Source organism: Lontra canadensis, unplaced genomic scaffold, assembly GCF_010015895.1.
Source record: "Lontra canadensis isolate GAN:19392208 unplaced genomic scaffold, GSC_riverotter_1.0 scaffold132, whole genome shotgun sequence".
NCBI classification, from domain to species: domain Eukaryota; kingdom Metazoa; phylum Chordata; class Mammalia; order Carnivora; family Mustelidae; genus Lontra; species Lontra canadensis.
The window spans coordinates 929,307-942,150 of NW_022631126.1; the positions used below are offsets into that span (position 1 = coordinate 929,307).

The following is a 12,844-nucleotide window of genomic DNA, read 5'->3' on the forward strand; positions in this document are numbered from 1 at the left end:
CCAAAGCCGGACACCAGACACTGGGCACCGGCTCCCTCTGGCGTGCAGATTTTATTGCAAATGCGGCAGAAGCAGCACAGATGAGGCCAGGCGTGGTGTTGCGAGTGGCTGCCTTCCCCCTCTGCTCCGACCCCAAAGCCCTGGCTGGTGGGGGCAGGGGTACATGGCTGTTCTTCATGGTAGTATAAGCAGTGGTGGGCCTGGCCAGCCTGAGGGGCAAGGCCCGAGGCCAAAGCCCAGAAGGGCTGGAATGATAAAAATCCTCCTCCTGGAGAGTCCTACACTCTGGGGTCCCCGGGGCCAAAGTGCTAGCCCAGCGCCAGCACAGCGTCCTCCTCGGGGATAGCAGCGGAGTCCCCCTCCTCTTCAGGGCCCGTGATGGGAAAAGGCCCGGGGGGCTGGTGCTGGAAGAGGGCGGCACGATTCTGTTGCTCTCCCTTCTTCACCCAGTGCCCATAGAGCCGGAAGGCACAGCTGTCGATGAGGCGCCGCACGGGCCGCAGGGCGTAAGGGTCCCTCAGCAGTGCGCTCTTGGTCAATGGCCGGACACGCTGGGTGCTTAAGGCCACGCGTCCCGCAGCAAGCACAGTCCACACTGCCACCTGGTGGGGAGGCGGGGGGGGCCGTGTGAGCTCCAGTGCAGTAGCCACCATAGGAGAAAGATCACGGCACAGAGGAGCAGGCACAACCCCGCAGCTCGCAGGCTTACCCGGAACCGCTGGCGGGGCGTGAGGTTCCAGGGCTGGCTGCCTTCACAGCGCTCAAAGAACGGGTGCTGCAGGGCCTGGTCCGCTGTCAGGCGCTCCTCAGGGTCCACCTGGAGCAGCCTGGAGATCTAGGGGGAACCCCAGAGCGTGAGAGGCAGTGCTTGGGCCTCCTCCCCAGCCCACTCACAGCCTTGGCTCACCAGGTCTTTGACCGTGTTGGAACGGTCATCCCACTCGGGCGAGCTGAACTGGTACCGGCCTTCCATGATCATGCGTAACATCAGGATCTGGCGGCGGTGCCAGAATGGTGGTGAGCCAGCCAGGAGTGTGAACAAGATCACGCCGCAGGCCCAGCTGGGGGAGAGAGCGGAGTCAGGCAGAACGAGGCGCCAGGCAGGCGTGTGAACGATGGGACACAGAGGAGCGGGGAGGCGGGGAGACCGGAAACTCACAGGTCGACCTCCTTGCCGTAGCCAGGGTGGGTCTCATCCATGGAGCATTTAAGGATCTCTGGTGCTAGGTACCCTGGGGTCCCACACAACTCTGGGGAGAGAAGGCTGAGATTGACGGATGCCACCAGCTCCTTCAAGGGTCCCTAACTCCAGACCTCTGCTTGAGCCCCCACACTGCCAGGGCTGAAAGGGTTCCCATTCTGCTCCTGCCCACCCTCCGCTGAGGGCTCACCCGGCCCCATCCCTGCTGAACAGCTCAAGTAACCACCAAGGTTCCTTGTGGTATTCCTGGGAAAATCTGATTTTTGGACTGACTGCAGTCACCGTATCTTTTGGCACCTCCATCCCACCCACCCACCCCTTACACAGCCTTTTATCACGTTTTTACATACATAATACACACGGAAAACAAATCTTCACTCTTTTCTATGTTCCTTTCTGCCCAAATTGATTCCTCCACCTATGATCGCTATTCTGTATAGTGGAATCAGCACTCAAACCCAAGGAGAACAAGTGGGCCTATGGGATTTCTTAAGGCACACACTAGGTAAGTCTCTCATTTAAAATCCTTCCCTGGCTGTCTCCCCTCCCCATCCCATATGGCCTTGGGCTCAAGTCTAGACTCCTCCAACACAGAGCCCTCCACGACTTGATCCAAGCCTGTTATATGTAGCTGCTTCTGCTTCAGGCACCAAATCTTCCATCTTGGCAACTGCCCAACTGTGTTCTGTGCCATACTTCCAGGAGAGCTTAATAGACCTGACTCTTCTGGGCAATTCATTCCCACCAAAAGTATTGAAGAATGCCCACCATGTACCAGGCACCATACTAGACACTGGTGAAATTAGATGTGCCCTTACCAAGCTGTCTATCCGAAAGCAAACAAGAAATAATAGAGTAAGAGGTGTGTCCTGAAGGGAGAAGTAGAAGATAAAGCAGGGGATCTAAACCTGGAGCTTTAAAGGGAAACCTGAGTTCCTAAAGCCAAGGGCAAGAGTGGTGTGGGGGAGGAGCAAAGATGGTTCCAGAATGGGAAAAAGTGTATGGGGAAGCCCAAAGGGAAACAAAGCACAGCATCCGCAAGACAAACATGTTAAGTCCATAGGTTATGAACATGAGCTCTGGAGTCAGACTGTTCAAGTTCAAGTCCCAGCTACCTGACTGTGGGCAAGTCCCCTCACCTCTTTAAGCCCATTTATCAAATGGTGATCCAGACACTATCTCAAAGAGGGGTCAAGAGGATCTAGAGAACCCAGCCATATAAAGACTTAGTGCAGTGCCAATGAATGTCAGCTGTTAATAGCACAGCACCAAGCCAATGAGGGACAGAAAGTACAATGTTAATAGCTCTAAGGAGTCCACAGTCAGACTTTGTGAAGTCTTCCATTTGCACTAAAAATATCTCTGTCACAATGGTGACACAATGGTGTCACACAGGGTGAGTCCCAGTACACCAGCGGAGCAGCACAGTCTGGCCACATGGGGCTCTTCCTAGCACCTAAGCAGCACACTGCCATCCTATCTGTACCAAAACCCAAACATGCAGCTGAGGCCTGTTATCCACCCCCACCCCTCCACCGCCTTCTTCCTCGGGACAGGCCCAGCTCTGGAGACCCCTCCTTCCGTAGGTCCCTCCAGCTGAATCAGGTGCTCCTCCATCCTGGCTTCCCCTGCATGGTCCCTTGCCTGGCACACCTGTCTGTCCCCTCCCCCACGCAGACCGGGAAGCCCACTCAGATGCACACGAGGCTTTGCACACAGAAGGTACTTGGCAAGTGCTCACTGACTTCTCCCTTTTTCTTGATACCTGGGTACTCGGTTGTCAGACCCAGCTAACCAGCCTCAGGCCTGGGTCCCCTTCCCTCCCAAGCCTCTTAGGGCACCAGGCCCCCTCACCTCGGAGCTTCTCGCCAGGTTCCAAGTGGCAGGAGAACCCAAAATCTGAAAGTCGGATCTGCATATTGTCATCTAGGAGAATATTCTCGGGCTTCAGGTCTCGGTGCACAATGTTGTTGGCGTGGAGAAAGCTCACTGCTTCCAGCAGAGATCTCATGATGGACCTGGGGAAGGCACAGTCTCCTCATCTGCTTCTCCCTACCCCGCCCTGCCCCCTGGTCACCCCATGGGCCAAAGGCTCAGTCATTACCTGGTTTCCTTTTCGGAGAGGGCCACCTTCTCTGTGAGATAGTCAAACAGCTCTCCCTTCCGCATCCTAAGGGACAGGAGGGGTTGGGAGGTAGGTGTACCTTACATGGGGACTGGGAAAAATAAGCCAGTGCTCATAGAAAATACCATGGGAGAGGCCAGGGGAGAGATAGTCCTCTTTGGTTTTTTTTTTTTTGAGCGATCAGAGTGCCCCAAGAGTGAACTGGATGCCAGTGGCAGTTTGGCCCAGGGGTTGCCAGTCAAAATACATGCGCCATGCCATGGCTGCTGTGCTAGCAAGAGTAAGAACCTTCTTGCAGCCGCAATTTCCGGGAGGTCCTCATTATATTCAAAGAGGACCCTCTAAAATGAATCTATTTAGATCATGGACCAAAACTTCACAGGTAATAATGGCAAAAAAGATGGGCAGGATCTTATTTTTATCTTGTCTTTCAAAAACCAAGTTTCTAACTGCAACTCTGCATCGACCCTCGAAGTCAGGGGTTGCCTGGGGGCATGCACCTGTTCTGCAAGGCTGCATGGTGAGGGGACAGACGCTTCCTACCTCCCCCGCCCCTTTTGCAGAGGGTCATTTCTGTAGGAAGACTTCGTGAAGTTTTTCCAGGGGTCTCTCTTAATTACTTGCTATTCAAACCACTCTTCTGAAATGCCTTTGCACTGGTTTACACTATATTGTAGAACATCTCACACGTGGATTCAGACTGCCCAGGAAATGAACCAATGGGCAGAGACAAACACCAAGTAGGGTGTTCACAGCAAGGGACAGGGGAGCAAGAATCTGTCAAGAAGCGTTCAGCTCTTCAGTCTTCCCTGCTGATCTTATAACCATGGGGGACTGGGACAATGCGCCCGGGGGTCACGGAAACCCTTTTTAACTGGCTGGTCATGAGCACTCTGGAAGAACTCGCCTCCTCAGGGCACCCAGGGAGAGGGGCCCGGGCCACGGGCCCATGGGAAGGTGTGAGCAGGGTAATCTCAGCCCACTGTGTTGTCAGGCTGGGGCCATGCATGGAGGGGAGGAGGATGCTTCTTAGATCAGGGCAGGGAGATACTCACAGGTCAAACACCAGGAACATGAAGCTAGAAGACTCGTAGGAATCGATGAGAGTGACTGGGAAAGAGGCAGAAAGGCAGAGATACGGAGATGGAAAGGAGCAGGTGCAAGTTAAAGGGGCGTTCCACCCCGAGGTGGCAGTGGGCTGTTATTGGGAAGGAAGGAGAACCAAAAGGAGGCAGTAGGGACCCAAAGGCTGGCCACACTGTGAGGTGGAGCAGAGCCATGATGAAGGGAGCAGAGGTGTGGAGGCAGTGCTGGGGGGAATGGGCTGTGGGCAGGGCCGGCAGGAGGTGGCTGTCGGCTAATGGGAGCGGGGAACGCAGCCTCACTGATGTGGGGGTGGCCGGCGACCTGGCGAAGGATCTGCGTCTCTCGCCGCGTGGCTTCTCGCACCTCCTCTAGCTGTTCAGGACTCAGCCGCTCAGCTGTCACCTCCATGATCTTCACCGCAAACTCGTGGCCAGTGGCTCGATGAACACAACGGCGCACCACGGAGCTCACTCCTCTGCCAGAGTCAGACCGCACACGCGTCAGGGCCTCCTGCTCTCTCATTTCCACACAGAGTGGAGCCTCGCCATCCTTGTACCCACTGCACCGTATTCTGAAGCCCCATCTGGACAATAAGGCAGCCTGCCGCAGCTCACCCTGGCCTACGGCAGCTTCACAGTAGCCTCAGCAAGCCATGTGAGTACCCAGCAAGATGCTCACAGGGAAGGCAGGTGGGGTACTGGGTTCGAATCCAGCCTCAGCCACTCCCTGCATGGAGAAGCTTAGGGAGGTCCTTTCCACACTGCGCCCCAGAACCTGCCGCTTCTCCTGGAACCCCACAAGGAGAAAGCAAGAAGAAATGATCTAAGGCTCCCTCCAAATTTTACTCACACTTCCCTTGATTACCCCTTCCAAATCCCAAAGTTCTCCTACAATACCTCAAGTTTAAGAGGTTCCAAATAAACAGCAGACCATTGACTGGAGAACAAAGTTGTGAATCAGGAGACCTTGGTGTAGGTCCCAAATGTGCCACTAACTAACCTCCAAGTGACCCAGTGACATCAGGTCTCTGGACTTCCACTTTGCGGGCTCTGAAGTGTGGACAACGTCAACTTGAAGAGGTGTCAAATGCCATGAGGTAGAAGAAGAAAAATCCATTTGGCATGGTGAAGAGAAAGTCCTAGACATGTATTTCCTGGCTTGGAATCTGTCGCCAATTCCTTACGATCCTACAAGTACCTCAGGCTAAGTATGAATCTCTCTAAGATCGGACCTCACACCACATTTCCTGTGCTCGTGCCCTGGCTGCCCTTCACGGCTTCCTTTGTTCTTACATAATTCCTTTTGCTTAGAATGCCTGTCACCCACATCTCTATTTCCATCAAGAGATCTAAACCACTGACCCTCCAGCCAAACACAGCCCACAGATGTGTTATGTTTGGTCAGTGAGCTGTTCTTTTCAAATCTGAATTCCCGTCTTAAGTGGGACAAGAACCTTCTAGCTGCTACAGTGCTCACCACTTCTTACTATCTTATTCTTTGCCACTTGACAGTTTTAATTCCCCCATTAACAGTAATGCCATTCAATCAGACTCCCGAACTAGAAATCTTAGTAGAGTTCTTGGTATTCCCCTTTCTTTCACAATCTACCACATCCAACCAGTCCACTCCCTCTGGTGTGTTTCTCAAATCTGCTTCCTAGTACTCCACCCCCATAGCCATAACGGCCTCCTCACTAATCTCCCCGCTGCCAACCTCGGCCACGCAACCCATCCACCACACTGCTTCCAGAATGACCGCCCCAGTTATGTCATTCCTGCTTAAAACCTTTCCAGCTTAAATTCTCAACTAAGCTCTAAGCATACCCTCATTCCTCAGCGGGACCCCTAGAGCAACTGTGCTCTTTTTAAGTGAGCCCTAATAATTTCAACCTTATACAGTTAACTATGGAGGACACTCAACACTGTATTCTCTCCATACTGCCTCCCTATTACCTGCAAGATAGAAGTAAAATCCCAGTTCCTTCGCCTGTCATTCAAGGCCTTCACCAAATGGTCTCAGTTTCTTTGCAGCCTCATTTTTGGCTATGTCCCTGCTATTCAATCTTTGCTTCAGTGACTTAGAACTTATCACCAATTTCTAGAATGCATCAAGCTCTTTTAAAGCTTCAGACATGAAGACTTCAGACATGAAGATTTCATACATGAAGAAACTGGCACTCTGGGAACTCATTTAGTGAGAGTGTACAGGTAATTTACTGTGCAGGAGAAACACAGGGAAAAGACAGAGACCAGGGATGCTGCTGCTACAGTAATGCTGGAATGAGAGGCTAACGAACCCTATTCCCTGACCTGCTTTCTCCGAAACTGATCTCTCTGCACCCCATAGCAGTGGAACCATTGTTCTTCCCTAAGGGCTCTCCTAGCCTCAGTGAATCCTCCTTTACCTGGTCCTGAAACCCCGCACCAGTTTAGGACTTGGATGTCAGCTCTCTTCTTTTCCAGATACCCTTTCCCCCTGATGACCATCCTGTCCTGGGCGATTTAAGTACCAGTTGTGCAAATGGCTCCCACTGCACTGCCTCAAGTTTTGATTCCTTTCCAGAATTCCTGATCCCAAAGGCCTCTTTAACATCTGCATGTGATATCTGAAAGGAGTCTGAACAAATCTAATAGCCCTTTCTGCTTTCCTGGCTTCAGAAGCACTGATCACGGCAGACCATGCCAGCTTTCTAGAAGCACATTATTTTCCTGTTTTTATTTCTAACTCAAAGATGCTATCTCCTTAGTCTCCCTTGCTGACTCCTCCTTTTCTAACTCCTTAAGTGACATGCCCCAGGGCCTGAGCTTGGCCCCTTTCACTTCTTTCCATATATTTTCTCGCCAGCTACTATGCATATGCTACTGCCTCCCCAACTGATTGCTCTATCACAGCTCTGTCTCGAGCTGCAGGGACATGTACCCACTTGACAGCTCCAGCTGGATATCTCAAACTTCACATTTCCAAAGCTGAACTCTTGACTTGCTCGGCCCTCCCGGCAATCCGATCCTTCTTGGCCTTCCTCATTTCAGAAAATGGTACTCAGGCACTCAAACCCAAACCTTAGACATTATTCCTATTTCCTTTTCTTCTTCTTATGGCCCATATCTGGTCTCTCAGGAAACTGTATCAGTCTCTCTTCAAATCATCACCTCAATCTACCCACTTCTGTGGGAGGCCACGATAAGGCTTGAGACGAGAACCAAACCAGGCCCTGACTTGTGCCTCCTTTAAAGGCTGAATAGCCGAGCAAAAGGCTTAGGTCGATAAAGTCGAGTAGCCCTGAGAAAGGGTCTGTGCTATGTGTTGTGCGCTCGCCTACGTGACTTCCCACATGTTTGCTAGTCAGAGACGATTTGGTCGGGGTCAGAAATTCTTGGCTGGTCCTTGCTGTCCTTGCATGGGCTATAAACTACACCATTGTAAGACTGTGCTGTGCTTACATAAACTATGTCTTGAGTAGCCTTGAAGTTAGTATCTGGCGCTAGAGGGTCTGCTACTGGTGCTTGGGAAACAGATAATGGGAAAGCTTGAAGGGATTTTCTGTGCATGTTGCAAACTCTTTAGTAATAAACTAAAAATAGATATTTTCTTATGATTGTTTCTGTTAGCTATATAATGCCTTGCTGCCTTGAATAAACTTGGCACTATTGGACATCCTCCTTGGTGCTCCTCCTGCCCCCATCTTTGTCTCTTAATTTCTTTTCAGCATCCTCTTACCCTCTGACCCTGGTCAATTTGTCGCGCCGGCCGCGACACACTTCTCCCCATCTCTACCACCACCATTCAAATCTAAACCACCACCATCTCTTGCCTGAATCAATCAACAGCTTCCTAACTGGTCTCCATACATCCATTCTTGTCCCCCTCCTATCCATTTTATACACAAGAGTCAGAATGATCTTTTTTAAATGTAGTAACATACTCATGTTGAGCACTTACTATGTGCCAGAAGTGTTCTAAGACTATCATATTAATTCTTCCCATCCTCACAGCAACCTACAAGGTAGGGTCTATTTTTATTCCCAATCTAAATGGCAAAACTGAGGCACAGAAAGGCTGAGTTCCTAGCCCCCAGATCACAGAAATATAAATGAGACCATGTTAATTTAACTACCCTGTTTGAAACCATCAGTTTCACTAGAATAAAATCGAAATTCTTTATCATGGCATAAGGCCTCTCTTTACCTCTCCAACTTCATCTCCTCCACCTTGTCCCACTTACTACATCCCAGTCACCATGATCGTCTGCCTATTGCTTTAGAATAGGCCTTTTCTTGCCTGTGCCTTTGTATGTGCTGTTCCCTCTGCCCCAAATATATCCTCCTGTTCATGCCCATCCTTCAAGCATCAGCGTCGTTAATTACTCTCATCCCCTCACCTGAGCAGATGATGACTATTGTCTTGTTTTTGTGTTTACTGTCTCTCCCTACCACTGGAATACAAACTCCAGGAGAACAGAAAACATGTGATACTTGTATCCCCAGTGCCTCACACAGTGTGCCTAGCACACTGTACGTGCTTAGGAAACCTTGGATGAGTAAGTGTACCTGCCACTGTCTCTACAGGTGAGGCCTTCCTTCTATTTTCTGCACGCTCACCACTACTCATCCTTCAAGACCCAAAGATCACCCCTTGTGGAAAGCTGTGGTTTTGAGCCCCATCCCACAACCTGATACCACTTGAATGCTCATGTGTCTCTTTCAGTTACTTCTTCTCCAAGGCATAAATCTCTTCTATGCTCCCTGTGTTTAGCTTTGTGTCTGGCAGACCTCCGTTGCTTTATCTACGTCTGTTGAACACATAAATGAGTGAATGTGAAAGAAATGGGGATTGACCCAGACAAAGACTTAAGTCCCCAAATGGTCCTCCACTAACCACTGTTCGTTCCCATTTAGAACTATCCAGGGGCGCCTGGGTAGCTCAGTGGGTTAAGCCTCTGCCTTAGGCTCAGGTCATGAACTCAGGGTCCGAAGATGGAGTCCCGCATCGGGCTCTCCGCTTGGCGGGGAGCCTGCTTCCCCCCACCCCCACCCCCGCCTACTTGTGATCTCTCTCTCTCTCTGTCAAATAAATAAATAAATAATCTAACAACAAAAAAAATTTATCCAGCCCTCAGATGGAACCGTGTGCTCTGGCCAGGGCCCGACCTCTCCGGACCTCTGTTTCCCTGGCTTAAACCTCACCTGCCAATGACGTCCTTAGGGTCGTACTTCTGGTAAAACTCCTTGGCCGCGGCCCAGTCGGGCAGCTCATCCTCCGGCCCCACGTCCAGTGTCATTCTGAAGGTGGTGGGGGCCTGTGTGGGGGAAACGGAAGGCAGTGAGGGCAGTGAGGCCCACAGGCTCTGGGAGGACGCACATCGCGGCTCGCGGAGGCGCAGCCCTTGCGGCTGGGGCGCCAGGATCTTCGGGGATGGGGACGGGGTGGGGGAAGGATCAGGGCTGGGGAGACCCCACGAAAGGGCCTAGGGTGCGGGAGGGGTGTCAGGGCAGGGAGGGGGGCGGGGGAGGGGAAGGGAAAAGGTGCGGAGGAAAAAGGGAAGGGGCACACTGGAAGGTGGCTGTTGCTGCGCAGGCGCACTTGGGCGGGCACTGGGAGGGGGCGCAGGGTCTCGCGCAGGCTCACCCGCGGGGAAGGAGAGAGAAGCCAGGGTCGACGCGAAGCCGCTCTATCGCGGGGTTCGCTTCTCGCCCCTTACCTTACACCCGGGCGGCGCCGGCAACGACCCCAAGCCACGCCCCCATCCTGTCCGCCAATGGCCAGCGGAGCTTGAAAACTGTGGTTCAAAAACAATTCCGATTGGAAATTTGCAGTCCAATAGGAAGCGGAGAGTCTCGAGGTTGGCGCGGGCGTTAGAGCTCGGAGTTACCAAAGGCAAAGATGTTGGGGCGGAGCTTCAGATGCAGCCAATTAGCGCACAGCATCTGCAAGGGACGACGGGGGCGGAGTGCTTGTTGTCTAGTGGGGTTGGAGGCCCGGAACGGGACCCGGAAATTAGGTTTACCCGGAAGGCGTGGCTTCTGGGTGTGTCGGACGCGGGAGTTGCTGCGCCTCACGTTCGCTGACTTGGGCATGGCTCCCTCATCCCCTTCCTAGCATCACTGTCCAAGTCCGCTTTTTTTAAAATTGGCCGCCTGGTCCAAAGTGTATGCTTTCAGGGGCCGCCTCCGGCTCTTAAAACTCTCGGAGCTCGCAGCTTGGATCCCCAACTTGCCACCTGGTGTGGACTTGGACGAACCACGGCACGTCAACCAGAAGTGGCTTCTTAGTCCTCCGGCCGCTCGGATTCTTGAATACCTCCAAAGCTCTCATGCTCACCGTCTGGGGTTGTACATTTTCCCAGTCTTCTACCACCGCCTCCCATAAGCCTTGGGGAGTATCACACTCTGTTCTAAGCCTGGCGAGTTGAGATATTGCCAGGAGCGAGTTACTTCTTAAGACTTTTCAGTGCACAGCTCAACCCTGGCATTCACCTACTCATTCAATAAATATTTGCCGAGCGTCTAAACGCTAAACTATCAGGGGGGGGGGGGGGGGGGGGGGGGAGGGGGGAGGGGGGGGGCGGAGGGAGTCCTTACCCTTGTGGAGATCCTGTTCCAGCAAAAGAGGCACAGAATGAATTCATTTACTTCTAACAACTATCTTAGAAATGTCACTTTGGGATCACAACCATATACGAATCCAAGTAACTTTTGAACAGAGTACTTTGACTTTATACCACCAATCTAAAGACAAAATAATTGCAAAGAAAACTTGAGCTTTACTTAATAGGCTTATTGTTTGTTATTATAATAGGGTTATTCAGAAATTGAGCAAGTGAATATATTTTTATATTTATATATATTTGCAAATGAATAAACATATTGATGTATTTGGCAGCCAAGGTTAATACGGGACTATGGAATTTGAGATGGGAAAAGGAGAGAAAGAATCTTATGACTGATTGAAATTGGAGGTATAATTTTATTTATTTTTAAAGATTTTATTTATTTGACAGACAGAGATCACAAGTAGGCAGAGAGGCAGGCAGAGAGCGAGGAGGAAGCAGGCTCCCTGCCGAGCGGAGAGCCCAATGCTCCGCTGGATCCCAGGACCCTGGGATCATGACCTGAGCTGAAGGCATAGGCTTAACCCACTGAGCCACCCAGGCGCCCCTGGAGGTATAATTTTAAACATAGATTTAAAAATAGATATTTTCTAGCTTTAACCTCTGAAAGGGCCTAGAAGCAGTCACATCTCAGGAGAATGAGCACCACTAGTCTAGATACTGATTTCAACGTGACAGGCCCCAGTTCAAGGAACCAGGATTCCTTGGGAGAAATGACCAATTCTCAGGCTGGAGCAGAGAAAATGTAAGATAAGCCTGGAATAATTTGTGCCAGAAAGCAAGTGAAGAAATGTGGGGACTTATCAGGACAAAAGAACCAGGCTGATGCAATTTCCACTGGTCAAAATCAGAAACAAAAAGAATAATGAGACGGAGAGGGCCACGAGGGAGCCTTCTAATGTGCTAGAAATGTTCTATTCATCTAGGTGGTGATTATACAGATGGGTTTATATGAAACATTCACCAAGCAACACACTTAAGATCTGTGCACTTTACTTCATGTAAATTATACCCCAACCAAGTATTTTAAGAAGGATGACAGTAATGGATAAAACAAATTGAACTAAAAAACAATCTGAGACCATACTGACACTAAAAACTGTAAATAAGAATTTAGGAATGGGGCGCCTGGGTGGCTCAGTGGGTTAAGGCCTCTGCCTTCGGCTCGGGTCATGATCTCAGGGTCCTGGGATCGAGCCCCGCGTCGGGCTCTCTGCTTGGCAGGGACCCTGCTTCCCTTCCTCTCTCTCTGCCTGCTTGTGATCTGTCAAATAAGTAAAATTAAAAAAAAAAAAGAATTTAGGAATGAAGGGCCTTCCGCTTATTCTCAAATGGCTCCACAATAACAACGTGTGTATTTATTTTTTTATTTTTTTAAAATATTTTATTTATTTATTCGACAGACAGAGATCACAAGTAGGCAGAGGAGACAGGCTGAGAGAGTGGGGAGCAGGCTCCCTGCTGAGCAGAGAGCCCGATTCGGGGCTCGATCCCAGAACCCTGGAATCATGACCTGAGCCGAAGGCAGAGGCTTTAACCCACTGAGCCACCCAGGCGCCCCAACAATATGTGTATTTAGAAAAACCTTAAAACAAATGTGGTGAAACACGTGGTAAATGTGAAACATGGTAAAACAAACGTGAAAAATTTTAAACCTAGGTGAAGAGCACACATGAGTTCATTGTACTATTCTTTTATTGTTCAGTAGGTTTGAAATTTTTTCAAAATTGAGTTTAAAAATAGCAAGACCCAAAAATAAATAAATAAATAAATCTCTCTAAAATGTGCCCAGGCAGGCAGCATTTTACACCGATTCCATCGACAT

The 12,844-nt window shown here is 50.6% G+C and overlaps 1 protein-coding gene across 2 annotated transcripts; it reads right to left on the bottom strand.

The window, feature by feature from the left end:
- Window positions 1-32: 32 nt before the first annotated feature.
- Window positions 33-10,129, bottom strand: PHKG2 (phosphorylase kinase catalytic subunit gamma 2). Of its 2 annotated transcripts, none has more exons than XM_032842566.1 (10): window positions 10,111-10,129; window positions 9,596-9,708; window positions 4,712-4,887; window positions 4,382-4,436; window positions 3,306-3,371; window positions 3,056-3,219; window positions 1,160-1,250; window positions 908-1,061; window positions 710-835; window positions 33-602 (listed from the first exon to the last, which is right to left on the bottom strand). In XM_032842566.1, exons 2-10 carry the CDS (start codon window positions 9,688-9,690, stop codon window positions 309-311), a joined length of 1,221 nt encoding a protein of 406 aa, XP_032698457.1. In that variant the 5' UTR covers window positions 9,691-9,708; window positions 10,111-10,129; the 3' UTR covers window positions 33-308. The 2 variants fall into 2 exon arrangements, with proteins under 2 accessions (XP_032698457.1, XP_032698456.1); XM_032842565.1 differs by lacking the exon at window positions 10,111-10,129 and adding an exon at window positions 10,038-10,090.
- Between the last annotated feature and the right edge of the window lie 2,715 nt (window positions 10,130-12,844).

Bases quoted from the DNA above. Each gene is read 5' to 3' on its own strand.
- PHKG2 (XM_032842566.1), bottom strand. From the start codon at position 9,690: ATGACACTGGACGTGGGGCCGGAGGATGAGCTGCCCGACTGGGCCGCG. The intron at 1,251-3,055 runs GTGAGGGGGCCT...TTCTCTCCCCAG, and splicing joins ACCTGGCGAGAAGCTCCGAG to AGTTGTGTGGGACCCCAGGG. The intron at 1,062-1,159 runs GTGAGTTTCCGG...TCTCTCCCCCAG, and splicing joins TACGGCAAGGAGGTCGACCT to CTGGGCCTGCGGCGTGATCT.